General features: G+C 40.9%; 1 protein-coding gene across 3 annotated transcripts in view; it reads left to right on the top strand.

The window, feature by feature from the left end:
• ATP7B (ATPase copper transporting beta) overlaps positions 1-22,971 on the top strand; it is a 39,365-nt gene extending 16,394 nt beyond the window's left edge. For 2 of the 3 annotated variants that reach the window (XM_074158680.1, XM_074158673.1), the window contains exons 2-21: positions 8-1,235; positions 2,812-3,048; positions 4,184-4,347; positions 5,245-5,406; positions 6,894-6,970; positions 7,323-7,497; positions 8,075-8,308; positions 8,498-8,589; positions 8,729-8,856; positions 10,358-10,512; positions 10,725-10,859; positions 11,605-11,799; positions 13,356-13,538; positions 15,226-15,427; positions 16,777-16,923; positions 18,262-18,404; positions 20,003-20,206; positions 20,317-20,434; positions 21,213-21,315; positions 22,704-22,971. In XM_074158680.1, coding sequence (XP_074014781.1) covers positions 8-1,235; positions 2,812-3,048; positions 4,184-4,347; positions 5,245-5,406; positions 6,894-6,970; positions 7,323-7,497; positions 8,075-8,308; positions 8,498-8,589; positions 8,729-8,856; positions 10,358-10,512; positions 10,725-10,859; positions 11,605-11,799; positions 13,356-13,538; positions 15,226-15,427; positions 16,777-16,923; positions 18,262-18,404; positions 20,003-20,206; positions 20,317-20,434; positions 21,213-21,315; positions 22,704-22,971 — 4,350 coding nt within the window. Of the gene's footprint in view, positions 1-7; positions 1,236-2,790; positions 3,049-4,183; positions 4,348-5,244; positions 5,407-6,893; positions 6,971-7,322; positions 7,498-8,074; positions 8,309-8,497; positions 8,590-8,728; positions 8,857-10,357; positions 10,513-10,724; positions 10,860-11,604; positions 11,800-13,355; positions 13,539-15,225; positions 15,428-16,776; positions 16,924-18,261; positions 18,405-20,002; positions 20,207-20,316; positions 20,435-21,212; positions 21,316-22,703 lie in introns of all 3 variants that reach the window. The other variant, XM_074158664.1, reaches the window with a different exon arrangement.
• Positions 22,972-23,575: the final 604 nt, after the last annotated feature.

The raw sequence follows: 23,575 nt of genomic DNA, 5'->3' as shown, positions 1-23,575 counted from the left end.
TCCTTAGGCTTTGTCCGACACTGATTCTCTTCCTGACTGTAAGCTGGATCCTACAATGAAACATAATTTTGCTTTTGACAACATGGGCTATGAGGAGAGCTTTGAAACCGTGCCCTCTCCATCTTCCCAAGAGCACACTGTGACAGTCAGCATTGTGGGAATGACTTGCCAGTCGTGTGTGCAGTCGATAGAAGGCCGAATTTCCAAGGTGAAGGGCATTGTGAATATTAAAGTCTCCCTTGAACAGGACAACGCTGTAATAAAGTATCAGCAGTCGGAAATAAGTCCTGAACAGATTTGCCAGGAAATTCAGGATATGGGCTTTGACACCAACATAGCAGAAGAGAGGTTGACAACAGCGACCACGAATTTGTCATGCTTGAGAGAAGCAGTAGTTAAACTTCGGGTAGAAGGCATGACATGCCAGTCCTGTGTCACCAACATTGAAGGAAAGGTTAGGAAACTGCACGGTGTGGCGAGAATCAAGGTGTCACTTGGTAACCGGGAAGCAATTATTGCTTATTATCCTTACATCATTCAGCCTGACGACCTCAAGAATCATATCAGTAACCTAGGGTATGAATGCACCATTAAAAGTAAATCAGCCCCTTTGAAGCTGGGTGTCCTCGATCTCGAGCGGTTGCAGAATGCAAACCCCAAGGAGACACCGGCAAGTCTTGAGAGTGATGGGGTGGATTCGCTGGTCGTTGAGATGAGTGGCACAGCTACGGTGGCTGTACGGATAGAAGGCATGCACTGCAAGTCCTGTGTCAGAAACATTGAAGGAAATATATCAGATCTTCCCGGCATACAAAGTATTAAAGTGTCTTTGGAGCATAAACGTGCTGTGGTACAGTATAGTCCAAATTTAATTACCCTGTCAGCTTTGCAACAAGCTATAGAATCCCTTCCACCTGGAAACTTTAAAGTAGGCCTCCTGAATGGATCAGAAGCAAATAAAGGAGCATCTCCATCACCTGCTTTGCGCTGTGATCTCTCCAGAGAGCCGCTGCAGGACACGACATGCACAGCTGTCATTAGGATTGATGGCATGACCTGCAATTCTTGCGTACAGTCCATAGAAGGGACCATATCACAGAGACAAGGAGTGCAACGTATAGCAGTTTCTCTAGCTGGCAGAACTGGGACCATACATTATGATCCAGCTGTTACTAATGGAGAAGAGCTAAGAGCTGCCATAGAAGACATGGGGTTTGATGCTTCTGTGCTGACAGGTAACAGTGTTTTTTCTTCTGTGGGTAGTGTGCCAAGCTGGGCCATGCGTCACTTGTGTTGAGACTCTGTTCTGGAGAGAAACTCTTAAAACGTCGCTTTGGCATTGTCATTTCTAAGGGACCAGCCTGATCTGACCTCGCTTAGCAAGGGAGAAAGATTTCAGCTGTGAAGCACCTTGTCTCAGCCCTTAATAACTGCACTAGTGGGTGAAAGAGCTGAGTTACATTATGAAGCCGAAAGGTTTGGAAGTCGGTACAAGGTCTTTCAAATAGCTGATCCCCTTTACCCACTAAAGTAGATTTCCTTCTATGTCTACAGGCTGCTGTAAGTAGATATATCAAACCAAATGTTTTCATTTATGTTCCATGGTACTAAAACCCACAAATTTAATGATATCTCTTTCATTTAAAACCACTTTTTACCTAGCTAAAATCTCCTCTTGGTGTCCTAATCCTTTGACCTTTATTTCTTGAGGATTTTTACTAGCCCTACTTTACTAAGCCTTACGGTAAGCGAAGTAAGTGGCAAGATACATGTACTCTTTGGTGGGAGCAGGTGCTTTTCCATGTCAGCTGCAGCACAGTTTGTACATTTTGTACATGTGCTCAGTGTTTAAGAAGTTGCTATGGTGCACAATCTCCTCTCTAGAGAATTTCAAACGCAGCAATATTTATCTGCTTTGATTCAACAGATTTTCTTTGAGATACTGATGTAGTGTATCTGGAATGAATTAGTTTGATCACAATACATCACATCCTATTAGGTTTTCTCATGGGTCCAATCCCTCTGAATCTGTGGAACTGCTGCAGAGGAGGAGAAGACTGTATGTGGTGTTTAATTATGATCTATTTGGTTTAAAATTTGTTGGTGGGAGACCTTCTGATCCATCTGTGGAAAGGGAAGGGAGCCCCTGTATTTAACATGTTCAGAAGCAACTCTTGCTCCTTTATACAAACCTCTGCCCAAGGGAGGCAGCTTGTGAACACAGCTGGAGCTGTTGGGTGTCTGTTCAGTATCTGGTAAAGAACAAAAATGATTGCAGCAGGCTTGTATGTGTGGAGGTCTTCTGGGTGCTGCAAATCCTTCCACTACTCGTTTTGCAGTACTTGCAGTGTAAATATTGTGCCATAAAGAGAAACCTGTTGAGAAACTTGTCCTTTTCCTTCTTTGAGATGAAGAGCTGTGAGTCCTGCAGAGATGACAAGGACAGAATGGATATGACTGGACGGCGTTCGCTCATGCTGGATAAGGACCCTCTAGATACCAATATATCTTTATTGAGTAGAGGTAGCTGTCAGGTCTAGGCATTGAAATTGGAGGGAATCATTTGCCATCTGAACATGGAAAACCAGTTCTATAGAGTTAAATGGTCATGCAAGTGGTACTGGTGAGTGTATATTATTATATGCATAGTAACAGTCTATATTATTTCCATGAAGAGACCAAGATTACCATGTCACCTTTCAAACAACTAAGAGACTTTACATGATTGATAAATGTGACCTGCTTGTTGTTTTACGTCATCCGATCACACTGTAAATAGTGTTTATTCACTTTATTGTGCATTTATTCAAGATACTGCTGCTGGAGGACGTAGGCACCAACCTGACGCCATCAATGCTGTCGTGCAGCCTCGAGCTCCAGAACGTCCTTCCCAAGGCTGTGCCTCGGATGCTTTTCCAGACAGACCTCACCTTGATGGACCAAACCAGCCCAGTGGAGCAACAGCTGAAAAGTGTTTTTTACAAATCACAGGCATGACCTGTGCGTCGTGCGTGTCTACCATTGAAAGAAATTTGCAGAAAGAACACGGTAATAAATTTAAGATTCCTATAATGAGTCCATAAGGGACTATGGAATGGAAAAGGTATTCTATGTGGTTAATGGAAGAGTCTGTGGTATGGCTTCTGGAGATTAAATAAACAATGCTCTTTCTTAGTGCTAATGTGACTACATCACTCTTTAGCTATCCTACTGCACTGGTGGACAAAGTCAGTGGACATACTTGTATTGTAACAGTAAGTTGTTGTAATGTGATCAAAATTTCAAATAAGGCTCAAGACAAGAACAGAGAAATGGTTCTCATTTAGTTTTCAGGGCCTTATTGCTTTACAGAGCAATCCATCTCTTCCAGAGCTGTTGAGAGCTCTGACACGTTTGTGATGTGAAACTTACCCTTCAGGGCACATTTGCACAAGCAGGTACGAACAAATGCATGGCTCTAGTGCCTGGATAATTATATTAGCTTAGGCACAGCAAAGCTTATTAGGTTAGAAGTCTGCAGACTGGAGCTGCCTTTCGCCTGGCCATACAGAAGACGAACATATGGGCCTCAGCAATGTCTGATTTAATTTGGGTAGGCATGCCTTTGGAGGGTGTTACTGATTCCTGCACCCCTGGTCTCCCAGTGATGGTCTCACTGCCTTGATTTAAAAATCCAAGAAACCATTAGCACTTCAGAACAATATTTTTGCCTGTGATTTTTTTGTTTTGCTTTTCAATTCTAAATGTAGATTTCTGTGGGTTTATTTATTAAAAAGAAAAAAAAAAAAGAAAAAACAAGGGAAAAACAAGGAAAGAAAAAGGCCTAGCATTGTGCTGTGGGGTTTGTGTAGGGCTTTCCAGGGTAGAGCTTGCAGCAATGAGTGCAAAGATTGCTTCTGACCATCCTTTTTGTCTCATTAGATCATAGCAAAACTCTCCTTCTTCTCTGTGTAACTCATGCTGTTACTCTCATTGCTAAAGGGAACTGCAGTGTTGCTGGATCTCAGTAAAAACTTTGCTGTTGTGACTAGGGAACAGCACTAGAAGGAGGCAGAAAGAAATCATTAGGTTTATAAGATCTCTAAGTTGTTACAGCCCTCATTGACAATCACTTGTAATACTCTATTTTTCTTCCCCTCAAAGGAGGTACGTTATCTAATGTTTTTTATTGTTGCCACTGCAGGAATTATTTCAGTGTTGGTAGCACTGATGGCAGGTAAAGCGGAGATAAAATACAAACCAGAATTCATACAGCCCCTTGAAATAGCACAGCTGATCCAGAATTTGGGTTTTGAAGCTACTGTCATAGAAGATCATGCAGGAACAGAAGGAAACGTGGAGCTTCTTGTAAGTCATATGTATTTGAAATTATATGTCGGTTTTGGAAAGGTCAGATCTGGAAGAAATGTTTTCTTGCAAATGCTTTTGTTGAAGCAGTTGTGGCTTCAGCAGGTCAGTTCTGGCTGGTGACACTATTTTTTCTTAATTGCTGAAAAGACAAAATCAATTTGACTTAGAAGAACCTCTCCAGAGGTGCTGAAATAAAAAGTGATAGTTGTATCTACAGAATAGACTTTTCTTAGCAAAAAGAAATGAAGCAGAACTTTTCTGTAAAGGCACTTCTGTCAGCAGTACAAACTGAGCGACTGAGAAGGTATCGCCAAACACATGTTGATAACACCTGGAGCTTAGCATAGAGGTCTGAGAAGTTTGGGTAAAATTAGGACACTGTTTATCTGAAGGACAGATTCTTCAAAAGTCTGTTTTTATTCTCTGACATACACCTACTACAAGACAGATGTACAGTCTGCGGTTGTGCTAGTAGATCAGAAAGTGGGAACGTGCCTTATTGAAGCCACAGGAAAATTTAAGTAGGCGAGATGAAGTTACACATGCAGAGCTTGATTTTGGCAATGTTACTATAGCTGCTGATAGAACTATATTAGCTATACTATTACAGCTAATGCAATGTACGAGTGGTGCTATGCAAATATATAGCTGTGACTATAGCTGCTGGTTGCAGAATTTTATCATAAAAGCGGATAGTTGTGTTCTCAGCTTTGTTTCTTTAAGACACCTCTATAACATCTTCACGCTGAGGCCTTCATGCTGGTCAATACCAGCAAAGCTTGAACAGTCATTAGTACCTTTGTGACGTGGGGGAGGCCTTGTCTCAGATTCATCCACAAATATTAGGTGAATGTGGGGGATTGCTAACTGGACCTAAATTTGTCTTTTCTTTAGATTACAGGGATGACTTGTGCTTCCTGTGTTCACAGTATTGAATCCAAGCTCATGAGAACAAATGGCATATTCTACGCCTCAGTTGCACTTGCTACTTGCAAAGCTCACATCCAGTTTGATCCTGAAATTACTGGACCTCGAGATATTATAAAAATAATTGAGGTAGGCTTTAGAAATTTTTTATGTATGAGCAATTATAAGGTGAAGTTAAAAAGGAAATAGGGCAGCTGATATTTGAGAGGTTTCACTGACTTTTGCAGATGACATGGTAATTGCCATATGTTTTTATGCTGTTGTGGTGAAGCTGCTGTGCTCCACGGCAGCACATGGTCTTCCAGGTTGTTACTTTAAAAGCACACCCTAAAAAACTACAAAAAGAAACGTTTTTTATCTATATCTGGTAAAAGTGTTATATTCATTCTTTGCAGATCTGTGGGTAGAATCATGTGTCTCTGATTTCCAGTCATTTCAATGAAGTGTTGATACTTCAGAAAAAAATACTCCTTTCTCTTGCCAGGGAAAGAGGCTGTAAAAGAAGTTTTGCAACAGCTCATGCCACAAGTATTACATATCTCTGTATACACTGGCAGTTATTCCCACATCAATTCAGAGAAGAACTTTTTAAACTGAAAGAGCTTGTGATACAGCCACTAAAGGAACAATCCTGGTTTACCAGTAACCACACAGATCATAAAATCTGCCATTATCATATGGACAAAAATTTTCCTTTCTCTGCCCCTCCACAAGGGAAGAGAACTTAATGTATGAAGCACATACAGGGAGTATTCAGGAGGACGGCACAGATTCTTTGCCTTACATCTTCCGGAGTATTTACTCACAAAAAAATCTCCTAGACCGCAGAATTGATGCGGCAGCCCCGATTAACATGTTAACAGCAGACTCTTCAGGCTGGCAGAGTAGTTCTGTAAAGCACATCTTGCCACAGGAACATCTTGTGATGCAGATACGAAGTTTGAATGTACTGTGCTTGCAAGTGTGCTTTGGGTTTTTTATGTGTTTTTGTTTGTTTGTTTGTTTTTTGTGGGGGAGGTGGTTCTACTGCAGTAACTCACTGAACCATCAGTCAAAACTGGCTTTTTGCATATATTTGTTTCTGGGATCCTTTGCCCTGCACTTTTTGTTGTTTCACAGGTTTAAACTGATTTTAGCCACTTTGATTTTCTACTTCCGATATATCTACTGTATATTAACTGCAGTGATAAGGAGATGCTTGCAAGGATGACCAGGCCAGCAATTGTACATTTTTACCTTCCTTTGTAGTACTTCCCATCTCTCATACTTCTTCCAGTGGAGATGAAAGGGCATAAATTTCCCTTGAGGAGGAGGGAAGCAGAGCTCCAGCTGTTGGTGGGAGCTTCCCAGGCCTAAGAAACCTGGGACACTTACTGCATCTCTACACTGTGTCCATGTGTAGGTAGCAGAAATCCTTTCCAGTCCACATTTTGAGTCTGAAATATCCTCTCATGTTGGCAGGATCTAAAAATATGTAAGAAGTTGGCATTTATTAAATATGGAACAGTGTCCTTTTCTGACATTTCTTCTAAAAGTAGTATCATTTAAATATGTTATAAGTAATATGGTTAGTTTAATCAAAACTAACTCATTTTTCCTCCCCTATCAATAAAAAGGAAATTGGCTTTCATGCTTCTGTGGCTAGAAGAGTTCCAAATACACATAACCTGGATCATAAAAAGGAAATACAGCAGTAAGTATTTCTCTCTCACTAATGAATGTGTATAGGTCATCTCTTGTAACTCACCTCCCCTCCCCACCCCCAGTTAATTTAGTTTATCCTTGTGTAAAGTGTATTTAATTTTTTGATTTACCATTTGGTTCAAGTACTTTTATTACTTTCATTAGTTTCAGGTTTTAACTGGTAGAAGTCTATAGATTTCTATACAGTTAAGCATGTAGGAGACACTGAAACTGTCCCAAATATCCCGAAGCTGTGTGTTAGCACGGTACTAACACCCCAAGCTCTGTGCTGCAAGCACACTGTTTGGTCTGGGTACTGTGGGGTGTAAGACAACCAGGGATTTACAGCTTCTGCTTTTCAGGTGGAGGAAATCTTTCTTGTGCAGCCTGCTGTTTGGTATCCCTGTCTTAATCCTAATGATTTATATGCTAATACCTGACGGTGAGCACCACGGGTCTATGGTGCTGGAACAGAATCTCATCCCTGGATTATCTATTTTAAATCTACTCTTCTTTATCCTGTGCACTTTTGTTCAGGTATGTCCACAGTACTTCCTTGGGGTTGGCTTTCTGTTCACCTCCCATGTATGCAATCTGATGTGGTAAAGACAGGAAACTGGAAAGGTTTAGTGGATTAGCACTGCTCTCTTGTCTGTACCACCTATGCACAACGAAGTGGCACTTTTCTGCAAGTTATCCATTCTATAATTGCTCGCAGCACTTACTCCTGCCAAAGTTGCATCAGATGGTTTTCCAAGTGGGGAAGGTAGTGTTAAAATGAAGAAGTACCTGATCAGGTGCCAACTAATTGGATAGCCACAGGTAAATCCCTTCAACTTCTGTGCCTTGTTTACTCCGCATTGCTGAGGAAAAGGATGATATTTAGCTGGCAGAGTTGTTTTGAGAACAAGGAAGGGCAAGTGAGGGGGTGACAGTGGAGTCAGCCTCCTAGCAGACCACTCCACTGAAGTTTAATCGATATAAAATTTGCATGAGACAGCAACGCCTTCCCTTATCTACTGCGTGTTTATAATTCTGCTGCAGGTGGTATTATGTGCTCTCTGCTTTCACTGCTGTGATCTTAATACGAGTCTGTCTGTGCTTACACCAACAGTTTCTTGGTGGATGGTATTTTTATGTACAAGCTTACAAATCACTGAAGCACAGGACGGCCAATATGGATGTGCTCATCGTACTGGCCACGACGATTGCTTACGTGTATTCCTGTGTGATCCTGATGGTAGCGATAATTGAAAAGGCAGAGAAAAGCCCTGTCACTTTCTTCGACACTCCTCCGATGCTGTTCGTGTTCATTGCCCTGGGGAGATGGCTGGAACACATAGCAAAGGTAACCCATCTTCACACTAATTATTGTGTATGCATGACGAGAGGAGAGTAAAACTATTCAGAGGAATTTTGAGTCAGATGTTTCTGATGTAGCCTGTATTACACAAGGTCATTCAGAGTTCATTGTGTTAAGTAGGCATCAGCATTTATATATCTCAATATACCTTAAACACTTATCTCTGTTCCTTAGAGTAAGACCTCAGAAGCTCTTGCTAAACTTATATCTCTTCAAGCCACTGAAGCCACTGTGGTGACTCTTGGACCGGACCACTCTATCGTCAGGTATATATTTGTGAACCAAACCCCCTTCAGCCCGCCTGGGTGCACAGACTAGGCTTGATGTCGTTACTGGGAAAGCATTACTATTCTTTGGAAGCTGACGGCGTAAATAATCTGTCTGTTCTACTTGTGGTTTTTGCAGGGAGGAGCAGGTAGCTGTTGAACTGGTTCAAAGGGGTGATATTGTAAAGGTTGTTCCTGGTGGAAAGTTCCCGGTGGATGGAAAGGTCATTGAAGGCAGTTCTATGGCGGATGAGTCTCTCATTACTGGTAACTTCCCTTACGCTTACGCAAAGAAGTTACATCTTCTAGAACACTTTCTTACAAGGAAAGAGAGCAGAGTCAACCCAAAAGCTGCTGTCTGAATAACCTGCCACCTTAATAGACACTGTGCTTGGCCTTTGTGAGCTTGAATCCAAATCCCATTTCTGCATACACCCTAAAAAGCTGGAGAATTTCTGCTCGGTTTGGTCACTTTTACTAAAGGATGGGATGGGTAGAGTCTAAACACTATTGTCATTATTCCAGAGATCTGGTGGGCGTTTCCCCTGAACGTCTTTGTAGAGACGATGGTACCTTCTCAGAAGTAACTTCTGAAGGGCGATGGGGAAATATTGCTGAGACATTGGGGTGGGTCTGCGTGGGCACTGAACGGTGCTGCTGACAGGGATCTCCCAGTGAGCAAGAAGAGGGAAAGAAAGCCTCACAATTTGATTGAAGGTCATGGGGCTTTCTCACAGCTTTTGAAATTTTCATTTCATTTTCTAAATATAATATGGATTTATTGCATTGTGTAATTCTTATAAATAAGATAAAGGATAAAAACTTTACGGTGGTGTTGGCTTACTTCTTTTAGTTATTTATATTTACTTTGCTTGGGAGCACCCTTAGTTTAAGAGAACCAGTCATTATTACTAACCCTAAAAATAGAGAAAATGAAGTTTTTGTAGAGCTATTATTCTTGAAGAGGCAGTGTGAGAACAGGAGCTTTCCCACAGAGACAACTTTTCTAGTCTTTGAAAACTGAGAGTGGTGAAAATAAAGACAGATTGCTCAAAATCCCATGGCTATGAAAATTATTAATCAGAGAAATTCTTAGCAGTTCCTTTTACAATCCGTTTTTCTCCTGGCCCTTTTGAAGGATGGCATCCTGGAGGGTTAGGACCAAGGGAACAGCATGAAACTGTCAGAAGAGAAAACTTTTTTGACCAGATCTGTCTAGAGATCTTATCAATGCTTATAAGTATCTAAAGGGGGGGTTGAAGGAGGAGGGAGCCAGACTCTTTTCAGTGGTTGCCAGTGAGAGGACGAGGGGCAACGGGCACAAGCTGGAACATAGGAGGTTCCACTCAAATATGAGAAAAAACTTCTTCACGGTGAGGGTGACAGAGCCCTGGAACAGGCTGCCCAGGGAGGTTGTGGAGTCCCCTTCTTTGGAGATTTTCAAGACCCGCCTGGATGCAGTCCTGAGTAACATGCTCTGACATGCTCTGGGCAATCCTGCTTCAGATGATCTCTATGGTGCCTTCCAACTCTAAAAATTCAGTGAAATTCAGTGAAATTCAGTGAAACTAAACCTAGAAAAAGGTTTATAGAAGTATGACAGCACTTAAACATGTCTTTACTAGACAGAGATATACAATACATGATTTCTTGTCATTATTGCTTAGCATATGCTGATTTTGCCAGCATACAATGATCTGGGTGCTAATGAACTACGTTCACCATTATTAGGGGTATTGCCTCACTTATTCTTACATTTTCTTTCTAGGGGAAGCTATGCCAGTCACTAAAAAGCCTGGGAGCACAGTGATTGCTGGTTCTATAAATGCACATGGCTCAGTTCTTGTTACTGCAACTCATGTTGGTAATGATACCACTCTGGCACAAATCGTGAAGTTGGTGGAAGAAGCTCAAATGTCGAAGGTAAAAATAATAGATAAGAAAAACTTATTCACAGATTTTGATTATATAAGAAAAAGATTCTATATTTTTATATATTTGCTTGTTCAACAAACAGTGTGTTTTCCAGACTTCAAAAAAGAATCAGATGAAGAATATTAGATATTTTCATGAACTCTACATACTTGTGGGTTTTGATAACAAACATACAAATACTTTTTTCTTTTTTTTTATAGGCACCCATCCAGCAACTGGCAGATAAGTTTAGCGGATATTTTGTTCCATTTATCATCATCATTTCAACAGTGACATTGATAGCATGGATCACAATTGGTTTTATAAATTTTGATATTATTCAAAAATATTTTCCTGTAAGTAATTTTATTAAGAGTTGAATTTTGGTATTAGGATATCTTCCAGTGTAATTAACACACCTTCTGTGTGTAGGGTTTGATGTTGCAACCTGGCAAATACTTTTGTACAACGTGGTGTTTTCTACATAGAACAACTACACTAATTAAAATCTATAGGCAGGAATAAATATATCTTTGCATTTACCCCTCGGTTCTGCATGGGGTTCCTAAAAACTGAAATTATCAGCAGTCTTTCTGGATAAACATGATCTAGAGCTGCATTGCGAGGAGCTGAGCCATTCCTATATTGCCTGTAACTATTTTGGACACCCTTGTTCCTGATGGCAGATTGTGGGTTTGGCTTTAGAAAGGAGATGGTCTTCTGTTACCTTTAGGATGTGTATTTGCTGTGCTCAGCAACTGTGGGGATCTGTGTACCTGGAAATAGGGTTCTCCTTTGCTAAGCTATAAAGGAAATCCCAGCCAGTTATATTGTCATCTGGGAGCTTGAGAGCAGAGTCAAGCGTATGTGTGCTTGAGCATAAAAAAAGCCAGAAAATACTGCTATAAACAATTCATAACATTGAACTTTCTCTGCCATAACAGTAAAAATAATAGATTGCTTTCCTGTACTGGAGGTTGCAGGTAAATGTGTTTTTTGAAGTGGCAATGATTGATTGTACATCTATGTTGTCTTCTCTCAGCAATCATACATCTCTTTCTTTCTTTTTTTTTTTTTTTTCCCTCTCTCTTCTTCTTGCAGAATCAGAACAAACACGTTTCAAAAACTGAACTAATACTGAGGTTTGCGTTTCAAACCTCAATCACCGTGCTGAGCATTGCATGCCCCTGTTCTTTAGGCTTGGCCACCCCCACAGCTGTGATGGTGGGCACAGGAGTTGCTGCACAGAATGGGATTCTCATCAAAGGCGGAAAACCCCTGGAAATGGCACACAAGGTTAATAGTTCATTCCGTACTTTTGTAGCTCACCCAGCTGTTGCGACATGAAATATAATTTCTCAGGAAATCCTGCTGGTCCAGAGAAAAACTGCAGAATGTTGGTTGGTGGTTTAGGTTTTTTTCTCTATTGGTTGCTGCTTATTAAGGTAAAGAAGACTGATCTGACCTTCTTTCTTCAAAGTAGTCAAAGCAAAGTGTTGAGAGCCAACAGTTCCTGCAGTCTGATGCCAGTGAGGCTGCTGATCATCTGCATGACCTCAGAGGTTTCTGACTTTTGCACTCTTTACCTCTTCTGTAAAAGAGCCCAATAATCCAGTGTTTTCCTTCCTTCCTTCCTTCCTCAGAGGGATGTTGTGAAATGGATATTGTTGATGATGAGTAGTTTACAATGTAGGATGTAAAAGAAAAACAGAGTGATTTGAAGTTCTTTTAGTGTATAGAAAAAAGATGGAGGTGGGAAAAGCCCTTCAAAGACAGACAACTGATGAAAAGAGAAGGAGGAGACTGAAGGATGAGGAGGTTTGGTATGTCCGCAGCCAGTGAAAAGAATGTGAGTTTAAAACATGCTGTGGTAGAGTCGGTTAGGAATAACGGAACATTTTAAGTGAAAAGAATGGTTAGGAATAAGTTAATCAGACTGATCATTTTTGTGCTTACTGGACCTTATAAAACATAGACCAGAAGTTTTTCCAAGGCTCTGCAAAAAAAAACCCCAAAATGACTGCTAAATAGTGTTAAGGCTTTTTAGCTTTTGAATCGAAGTGAAGCTAGGATCAGGGCTTGGAAAATTAGGTGTCCTATTGGATTCTGCAAGGTTGGTGGGTTGGAATAGCTAGGAATGGAAATAGGCCTACTTTGTTGAGTTTTTTTGTTTGTGTGTTTCTCTGTGCCTATTCTTTTTCAGTATTAGAACTGACTTTAGCTTTGGGTTTCAGTGTATGTGGGGCTGTGTTTTTTGGTTCATTCCCAATTCCTCAAGACCCATTGGGCTGGCTAACAAGTGATTGCTGAATTTGGTGAATGGCATGAGGTTGGATTTGGTTGGGTTGTTGTTTCTGAAACTTGTTGCAGCTTCTTGCACTCTTCCCAGCTGTTCTTATCACCAAATAACTTCCCGAGTCCTCTTTCCTCAGTGCTGTTGTTAATTGTTTAGAACAGGATTTGTAAAAGCCCTTCTTGAATCATATACCTTGTGGTAAAAGTGATTAAGGAGCCATTACCTGAATCCTGCATGCAAATACATACATGCACAGACAAAGGACAGTACAAGTCCTGCAATGACTCAGTTGTCTGAGATCCTGATACAGATACAGGATGATGTTGTAGCATCAGTGAAATCACTGTATGGGGAATTAATAAGAAAGCTCTGGGAGACCTTCTGTCCAGATAGTTCAAGGTATATACAGGAATCTCTACTTTTGTAGATTTTTTCTGTCTTGGTGTGGATATAATCAACTCATTATTAAGGTCCTGCCTGTATTTATGTGCCTACAGCATATGAGCATCCCTATGTTTGCAGGGCTTAGGCAGTAACTCTGGTTTATTTCTTGCAGATCAAGACTGTGATGTTTGATAAAACTGGGACCATCACCTGTGGCGTTCCTAAAGTCATGAGGGTGCTTTTGCTGGGCGAGACAGCTGTGCTCTCTCTGAAGAAGGTTCTGGCGGTGGTCGGCACTGCAGAAGCCAGCAGCGAGCATCCCTTAGGAGTGGCAGTCACTAAATATTGCAGAGAGGTACTTTGCCTTCCTGGTTCATCTAAGGCCTGAAGGGATCTGTGCAAATGCAGCAATGTTGTATAAAATGAGCCAAGTCCCAGAGGGACAGGCCTCCCTGGAAAGTAACAGGCTGGGAAGCTGGCAGATTTTATGGTTGTGCATCTTAGTCTGGACAATACCAGGAGGTGTACTCTAAGCTTTGCGTTTCTGGTAACGCTGTGGAGTTCTCAAGCAAAATCTTACAAAGTTTTTCCTGAACTAGTGGGAAAATGAGGATTGTGGAATATGTGCAGGAGGAATACTTACGCTTAAAATAGCATTGTGAAGCAAATGTGTGTGGTGACATTTCATATGTTACCTGATTGTGATCATGTCTATTAGTCACTTGCTCATAAATTAGGCAAAAAGCTTTAAAACCTGAATATTAAACTGTGATATTTGTGAATTTCACAAATGAATTAATAGATTACTCAAGTCTTTGCAAATTTTGCAAATCCTTAAAGGTCATTTCTATATTGCATGTGTTTCTCAAATGTTTCAGGAAGAATGAAAGCACAAATAGTAACCACAATAGGAAGCCTGATTTAAATAAGTAAGTTCTTACTGCTAAGACAAGTCATTAATTGACTTATGAAAAAATTCATTGGCAAGAATATGTCAAACTTATTAGTGATAGAACTTTCAGTGGTAAAATTTGGAAGTTAACATATAAATTTAGAAGGAAAAAGAGAGTATGGGTAATGATTCAGTTGCCTCTCTCATATTTTACACTTTCTGTTTTCAAATTTGTCTTAGTTCCCCAACACTTCTGTAGTCATCCTATACACCAGTTACTACTGGGTCATGACTTATATGAATTGCAATGCTATACTGTTTGCTAATATTCTTACCACCTGCCTTATCATCCCTTTGTTGTAAGAAGGTCACTGAAAGGTAGATGTAATTCCAACTTCCAGAGACAGCCCAGAATAACTTGTTTATAAATGCATATTTTCGCCATTCTTTTTGTAACTCATAGGGTTCTGGTAATCCCTTTTCTCATCTTTAATGTGCTCACTAACTCAACAGAAAGACCCAGTTTCCTTGTCATCCAGCCAGATCACTCCAGGAATTAGATACAGTTTTCCACTGTACTTTTACATATATATAAAAGGCCTGATCCCCAAAGCCACTTGTCTGTAAGGTTAATTAGAAGTTGTATCTTTTCAGAAGCTGTATGGCTTATTATTATCGTATTTCTCTTTAGTTCTTAGTCTTGGCTGAAGTCATGAATCACCAGTGTAACTGCTTTGTCCTTGAACTGCCAGGAAATGCTGTCCTTTATGGTTTGCTGCTGCCAGGGCTGAGACCTGGATATGATCTGTATGGCTGCCCCTTTCTAGTCTAACTCACAGCATGTCCAGAACATCCTTCTTTTCAGTCCTGCGCTACTGATACTCCACGCTGCTTTTCTTTCAGTCAGTCATTGTCAAGAATCGTAGACACATAGAATAGTTAGAGTTGGAAGAGACCTTAAAGATCATCAATTTCCAACCCCTGTGCCATGGGCAGGGACACCTCCCACTAAACCAGGTTGCTCAAAGCCCCATCCAGCCTGGCCTTGAACACAGAGGAGGAATGAGACCTCTTTTCAGCAGGAGTTATCTAATATTTGTACCCCATGTAGGCAGCACAAACTGAGGATGAATTCTGGTTACATCCACAGGAGCTCAGCACTCAGAGCCTGGGTTTCTGCACCGATTTCCAGGCAGTCCCAGGCTGTGGCATCAGCTGCAAAGTCGGAGGTGTTGAGGCCGTCCTGGCCACGGCCGAGAAGGGTCTTGATAAGCTGGACGCCAACAGGAGCACGGACAGCAATGCTTCTCTGGGAGATAACGAGCTGATCGCACTCCCCGAATCACAGAAAGGTATGTCTGCCCCCAAAGTGACCGCCAGTTGCAATGAGAGGGCTAATGAATCAACAGTGCTGACCACTGTAAAACAATCCCATCAGACTAGAAACAATGGAAAAATAGATTCATGGCAGAAGGAGACAACACGAAGGACAAAAATGCACCTTAACAAAAATTGAAGTGCTCTCTTTCTACTACTTTCGATCTCTCTGCAATTCAGAAACCTAAATAAGAATTAGATGCTACAGTGACGGGTACTTGAAAAGTCTACACAATACATAAGCAATAAGGCATATCCAGTAATGTCCCTTTTGGAGAGAAGAATGGTCCAGCACAGAGCAAAGTTTGCCAGCTAACATTAACTTCCCATTTGGAGCAGTTACCTTTAACATATGTTATCTTACTGCTGCATTTTATATCCTACCCTTTAGTTTTATATTAACTTGGACATTTTGTTTTCTGTTCATAGCTCTCTCAAGGCATTTACTTCTAAAAAAAAAAATCTATTCAGCAGATGCACAATAAAGTGTGTTATATCTGCAAACCAAGTTTCAGTGCCTGACGTTTTTGATTAGGCCAATACGTTTGTTTTTGTTTCAGGCTCTGTGGAAGCCACTTTGCCTTTTGTAGTGTAGGAGAGAAAGGAGAAGTCTTTAAAGCCTTCCATAAGGAGCTCATCAGTTCTCTTCAGAAAACTGTGGCTCTCCTGACCTTTTCGAGAAAGCTATTAGAAGAATTAAATAAAATAAGAACTTTAATCATCAGAACTGTGCCATTTATGAATGGTGTTAATGTAGTATTTTCTCACCTGTTTCATACAGCTCTTGTGCAGTTGGATTGAATTCATAATGAGGTGCTCTATATACTGTTTCATTGTTTGTTAGAACAAAACTACTTTTTTCTTACCAGAAATAGCCTTTATATTTGAAAGAAGTCATTAGTTGAGAGAACAAAGCAGCATGGCATTTATGAAATGTGCATAATGCACTTATCGAGAAAAACAATGCCAACTGGCAAAGGCAAATACAGGCAAATAATTCCATTAAGTTCATGACGCAGTTCTGTGTATACACAGGCACAGACTGAGTCTTGAAGGATAAGTTTTATGAGGCCGTCTTCAGGTAGTGCCCACGCATTTGTGTTTGGCCATGACAGCAGAACTTCAACAAAACTAATTCTGTCTGTGTCTTGAGTGTGACCATTGCCAGTCTGGAACACACACCAAAAAAAAAGCCAACCCCAGGAAAACCTCTTCAGAATATTTTGCTATAGCTAATACAGCCTGACGTTGTCATCCTCAAACATCTCTGGCTTGTGTTCGCTATTTTTGAGTTGCTCATTTTTCTTTTTGTTTGTGCACAAAGGTCCATCAGCTTCTCATACCTACTCAGTGGTGATTGGAAATCGTGAGTGGATGCGACGCAACGGCTTGCATATTGCAAATGACGTAAATGATGCAATGACAGACCATGAAATGAAAGGACAGACTGCCATACTAGTGGCTATAGATGGTAACTGCTGTTCTTTGGAGTGATTTAATACATATCAGTTGGAGTGACTTCATACATATCTATTGATCCTGCCATGGAATGAATAAAAACAAACTCTGGAGCAATTGATCAGTGGCTTAGTGTCAAGAAACTACTAATCTTTTAGTGCAGAACTGCGAATTATCAAGGTGTTCTTTAAAGAAGCTTTCACCTCATAGCAGTGTTTATAAGATCTTGTTGGGTAGCTTTTAATTTAAGTACTAATTTCTGAACCTCCTGTTGTCTGGGACTGCTGTTCAGAACAGCAGTGGCAGTGCAGTGCCATGTCCCATCCTGACTATATCACTTAAGGATCACAGGCCAACCTATTGCATCACTGATTTCAAAACATTTCATGAATACATATGATGATTCATTAGGTCATTCAAGGGTAATAGATCAGACTAAATGAGTTTTGCCAGAGGGGTTCTGTTCTGTGCTACACGGAAAGAGATTCCAGACCTTACTTTAATATGAGAAGCTGCTGGAAAGGTGATAGATTGCCACTACATCTGTGATCCTGAAATGGGGCCTCTGATTCAATTACTGAATAAATATTCCTGGTGCTTCTCCAGAGCAATTTTGAGAGGCATTTGCATGTTTCAGCCTGGGCTCCATCAGCAGTCCAGGAAAATCAAGTGCTCTTAATATGGATGCAAGGGCTGTGATGGACAGCTGGCATTCCTATCGCAGCTAGGGATAGCAAAGACAGATACAGGGGTGCAAAACCTACTTAAGTCCTTACTTTTGAAAGGTAACATGCACTGATACACCAATGTGATATTTTTGTAAGTCACATGAAGGAAACGTGGATGCACCTTTGAGTCCATGTTTTGGAAGGCAGGTGCAACACTTCTATATGAAAGTAATTCATTTTAATAGAGATCCAACCTGGAAAGATCAGGGGACATAAAACCAGATACTGTACATGCTTCCTCCTGGTGGAGTGGCTTCAATATCTGACTTGGGCTTAAATACTCAAACTTTCTCTGGCCCACTATCGTATTTGTCCATACCATAAAAGCTAGAAGTCAGGCATATTTAAAAGCTACCCTCCTCTTCTCCCCTTCCTCCTGGTCTCTAAATATCAAAGGTGTTTGTTGTTCCATCTGAAACAGATAAATGGGAAAAGTGTGTGTGTGTAAGAAAGAGACCATAGCTTAGAAAATTGTAGACACTTGTTAAGGCTTATAAATGTCAATATTTTCCAGAATGTGTTATTTCATAAGCCACCATGGTGTGACGGAGGGGAAGTCTTCTTCTCTTGCTGCCACTTTACCTCTCACGGTTCTCTCTAACAGAGAGTGTTTCTTTGTGCAGGTGTGCTGTGTGGAATGATCGCAATAGCAGACACTGTCAAGCAGGAGGCAGCCCTTGCTGTGCACACGCTGAAAAACATGGGAATAGATGTGGTGCTGATAACGGGGGACAACAGAAAAACTGCAAAAGCCATTGCTACTCAGGTATCTGCTTCACTGCCTTTCAAAAAAAATACACGATGAGGTTCTACAGCTCTGCTTAGCCCAGTGGATTTGGAGCAGGAACTCAGGTTCCCTGGGTCCATTAAATGAAAACTAACTTTTCTTGAATTGAACTGAAAATCAGGTGAGGTACAATGGCATAGTAAAGGCCAGTGGCTGCATTAAGATCCCGCTGAAGACGAGCAGTCAGGAGGTACAGTCTGGAGCAGTCTCCAGAGGTACAGAGTTTCTTGCAGTAATTAGTCCATTGCTGAACTGAAGCCTCCTGCTTCCCTTCACTGAAGGGCAGTCGTGTTTGGTTAGTGATGAAGAAAAGTTCCTTTAAGGTCCAGTCCTGTTCCCAATAAGGGAAACGGGGATTTGTCATTATTCTTAAGGGAAATATAGTAATAACAATAAGAATTATTTTTATGAAGCACAGCAGTCTAAAAGAGGTTGGGTTTATATGAGATTTCCTTGATCGCAAACTGTAAATGTTGCTCCAAAGACAAAGCCAGATTCTCACTCTACCTCGCTGCATTTCCACCCTCTCCATCTTCATTTCCCTCTTTCCCTTTGCATTGGTCTACTTCTAATCTACCGTGTACCACCTCGCTTTCCTAAGGTGTCCCACCGCACAGCTAACTCAGCCAGCGCTGTGGTGTGCATGTTCTCCTGTCTTGTGAGGTCTGTTTTGTTTCTCAGTGTGATGCTTTAATCCTTCTTCACACTTTCACTTTTGTCTTCAGTTGTGGTAAAGCACTTTCCCACGCCACGTTTCTCTGTTAAGAGAAGTCCTTCGGAAGCAAGGTCCGATGTATGGTTCCAGGCACTCAAGTGAAGTTTTCAAACAAGCTTAGTCTGTGCCAACCTGCATTTTCATTGAATTTTTGGTAGTAACTTCCTTTCCAATGGAAAAATGGTAAGACAGTCCTAAAAACTTTTAAAAATGTTACTTTTTGAAAGGTTAAAAGAGAGCTTCTACCTTGTGTTCTGAAAAGCTGATCTGTGCCTGGTGAGGCAGCCAAACCAGGGACATTATCCCAGCCCTCTTTAGTACACTCACCTGTTTTTCAACCACAGCGCCATTGGTAGCAACTCCATGTTAGTTGAGATGTGGATGGGTACAAGCGTTTAGCCAATCATCTGCTTTATTTTCATAGTTTCCCTGAGACGTGCACATACTTGCCTTTCTGTGTTTCGCCTAGTGTAACTGCCTGGTCGTGCATGGTTCCTGTGGTGCATTTCACTGAAACCTTTATTGGTGCATCATGCAGGATGATTAGCTGAAAACTGGCTCGTTTAACCATCAAACTACTGTTATTGCCAGAGCTTCAGAAGTCCTGTGGGGCGTGACACTAAGGGCAGAGTATAGTTTGCCAGCATCTCTGCAGTAAAAATGGAGGGGGCTGTAATCAGTCCCTTTCTTATGCCAAAGGCATGTTGCTCTTCAGCTTTCTGCATAATTTTCAAGCGTTGCCTTCACTGGAATCAGTTTGGTTCATCTTCCTCTGTTTCCCCTTCACCCAGAACAGCAAATGGCTCTTCCTTTTAGCATGAAGCATATCACCAACTGGGTATGTTTCTTTCCTTGTACGTAGGTTGGGATCAAAAAAGTCTTTGCTGAGGTTCTTCCTTCTCACAAGGTTGCAAAGGTCCAGGAGCTCCAAAGTGGAAGGAGGAAGGTTGCGATGGTTGGTGATGGAGTCAATGATTCCCCTGCGCTAGCCAGGGCCGACGTTGGAATTGCAATTGGAACGGGCACCGATGTTGCCATTGAAGCAGCGGATGTTGTTCTTATCCGAGTGAGCACTACAGTTCTGACCTGTCCTCTTTTGTCACTGGCACTCCTCTTTTTGGTTTGGTATTCGGAAGACTGCACATGGAAAACTTTCAATGCTCTTCTGTCTTGCAGAATGACTTGCTGGATGTAGTTGCCAGTATTCACTTATCAAAGAGAACAGTTCGGAGAATACGAATAAATCTGATTCTTGCCTTAATTTATAATCTGCTCGGAATACCCATAGCAGCAGGTATGTGACTGTCAGAGCTCAGCTTGTTGGAGACAGCAGCACAGTTGAGCTCTGTGGTGCCTCTCACAGGATTTCCTGCTCAAGGAACCAAAGAGAGGTTCCCAGAGTATTTAAAACTTGGCAGAAGAACAACAAAATAAATACATGAATTTTTATTTTTTTATGTTGTAGAAAAAAAGATCTTCTTTTCCCAAATTTTAAACTTAAGAATAAATTCTTACATGTTGAAATTAAAACTATGCTCTTATTTCACACAGCAGTACTTGGGGATTAGTTTCTGTATATCCAAACCTAGCTCTAACTAGAGATACCACCCCACTTCTGGGTGTTCCCTCTTCTGTTCACCCTGAATCACACATTTTCTCTCCTACTACTCGCATTCTCTCCCCTTCTGTCAGGTATCTTCTCATGCTCCAAATTCCTCCTTAAAACTTACTTCAAGCATTCCTCTTTTTCTTTGTAACTCCTCCTCCTTTGCCTGGATTATTGCCTTGTCCTTCTGTTGCTTTTGCTTTGTTTCACATGTACAGAATAGCTGGAAGGGACAAATAGTCTTTCGTGTGGCCACAGTGTTGTAGTCGAATTGGTGTAAAAGTCATCCATTGCAACGGAAGGGACATATTTAAAAATGAGTTAATATATATCATTCTCGTAGTGTTTATGGAAGTCTCAGCAAGTCATGTTGTAGAACTGCTGATCTGTTCTATGATAGGCGGGGACGGAAATGTCTGTGCTGGGACAGGGGGCTCTGGCTGATGTCCACGTGTTTTTTTGCTAGGTGTGTTCATGCCTGTCGGCCTCGTGCTTCAGCCTTGGATGGGATCGGCTGCAATGGCAGCTTCTTCTGTGTCTGTCGTGCTGTCTTCCCTGCAGCTGAAATGGCAAGTTGTCTTATACCAATCAACTGGGGAACCTGCTGGGACTCAAATGAGATGTTACTTTGGGCTTTGTATACCTAAAAGTACCTGACAGTCCTTTAGCTTGGTGTTCTTCTGTCTAATCCTTGGCTCTGAAAGAGACAGATGTCACTATTATGAGCACACTTGGACTAAGACTGTCCTGAGCGTTCTTTAACTAGCAGCTAAAAGTGTGACTGGATGCCACCTGTGTTGGAGATCTAGTTCAATAACGGGTTTTCCTGTGACTATCAAGTGAACAAATAATTCAGAAGACGGTTCTCCATAACCTAGCAGTAGATATATATTTTTTTAAAAAATTGTACCTGGTTTTAATTTTTGTCTATTTAATTGAGCCAGAGAGAAACAGAGAAGTGGTGTATTTATTCTTTTGCACCTTGCTAGAGATAAAATATCTTGCTTGTTTTTTTGGAAGCAAACCAGTTTCTGAACTGTAACAAGATTTTTCAAATTGTATTAATTTTTTTTATGCTACGTTTTTTGGGTGCAGTTACAGTGGACCTGTTTTTAACATCATTGTGAGCAAACATCTTTCTAAAATAAGACTTTTTACGGTGTCTGAAATTAGTCCAAGCCTTCAAATATTTCTACTGTAGCTGGGATCTTCTGTAGTGTGTAGTACAGTACAGTATAGTATAAACTAATATAGGAAATCTGTTGCTGCATCATGGTTTTGATCCTACAAATGCTCAATGAGACCACAACCTAGAATAAAAACTACGTATGTGCTTATGTCAGCTCTACCACTTTAGGATTTTCATCCTAAAAACTTTCTGTATGGAGTTAACCAAAGGATGATTGTGATTCCTTTATTCTCTAATTCTTTTGATCTTGTGCTGATTACATTAAGTATCGGACACTATTGCGGTTAGATACTGAGAACCCCCCAAAAATATGGAAAACTTCAGGAAGCTGAATTACAGTATACTCTGTGAGACAATAATCTTTCTTGAAGCCTTATGTCAGCTGAACAGAACTTCAGATTCCAAAGAACATGATAATACATTTATGTGAAGACCTTGTCATTGCTGTGCTTTTTTTGACCTAGAATATATTGAATCAGAAAGTGATTTTTGGGTCATCAAGTCCATTCCCCTGAAATTGTCTACTACAAACACTTTCATAATTCAGTAAACTCAAAATTTTTCTTAAAGAATCTCACTTTGAGATTCTCTCTCTTTTACTATTGAAATGTCTTAATGCCGTGTGACCAGTACTATTAGCCATTAACATTGTGTCTGAAGTGTGGGTAACATTTAGGTTGTCAGAAGTTTCTGATTTGTTCTAATGCTGAAGATGCTTCTATACATTGACCTCATGTTACTAAACATATTTTCTCTTTCTCTTCTTAGTTATAAGAAGCCAGACACAGAAAGTTATGAAGCACAAGCTCAAGGCCGCATGAAGCCACTTACTCCTTCCCAAATCAGTGTTCATATTGGAATGGATGATAGGAGGAGGGATTCATCCAGACCGGCTCCTTGGGATCAGATTAGCCAAGTGTCTCTCTCTTCCTTGACTTCAGACAAGCTGCCGAGACGTAATGGTTTTGTTGAGGAGGAAGGGGACAAGTGGTCATTGCTCATGAATGGAGAAGATGATGAAGAACAGTACATCTGAAGCACTGTCTTCTCAGTCCAGGAGGAAACATTCCTCCTCGTCAGTGACGCGAGGGACCGACTTATGTCATCAAGAGCTTCAAGGCTGTAAGTGAAGTCGTTCCTTCAGCTCACAAAACAATTGCAACTCAGCTCGACATTGGGTTGTGTGGATTGTTTTCAGGTCACCGGTTATTTCCAGTCATGGAAAGAATCTGTGGCTCTATAATGAACCGGCTCCTTTGCACACAGCAATTACTGAAATAATGTAAAATTGTAATTTTCAGAGTCTAAAAGAGTTTCTCTCTTCTAGACTGTTTGCTGGACACCAAATTTCATACTTCTCACTCTTTCTAACTTAATTCTTTCAAGAGCACATGAAGCAAAAGTATTTTCAGAGCTGCCAAATATTAATTTCAGTGTCCAAGTGAAAATAGCCTTGACATAAGGAGCTCTGTGGTTGGAAGTTGTATTTTTACACAGAATCCTAACTAGTCACATCACTGTGAGAGCACTTTGTATTTAGGATTGATGTGTGTCTCCTTGGACCAAAAATGCTTCAGTGTTTCACTGATAACACTCTGAAAGGTCTGTTTCAAAGATTTTCACTTGCTTTTGGGTATTGC

This window comes from Numenius arquata, chromosome 1 (assembly GCF_964106895.1).
Source record: "Numenius arquata chromosome 1, bNumArq3.hap1.1, whole genome shotgun sequence".
In the NCBI taxonomy this organism is placed as follows: Eukaryota; Metazoa; Chordata; class Aves; order Charadriiformes; family Scolopacidae; genus Numenius; species Numenius arquata.
The sequence above is the reverse complement of the archived record's forward strand: the minus strand, read 5'-3'. Positions and strand labels throughout refer to the sequence as shown.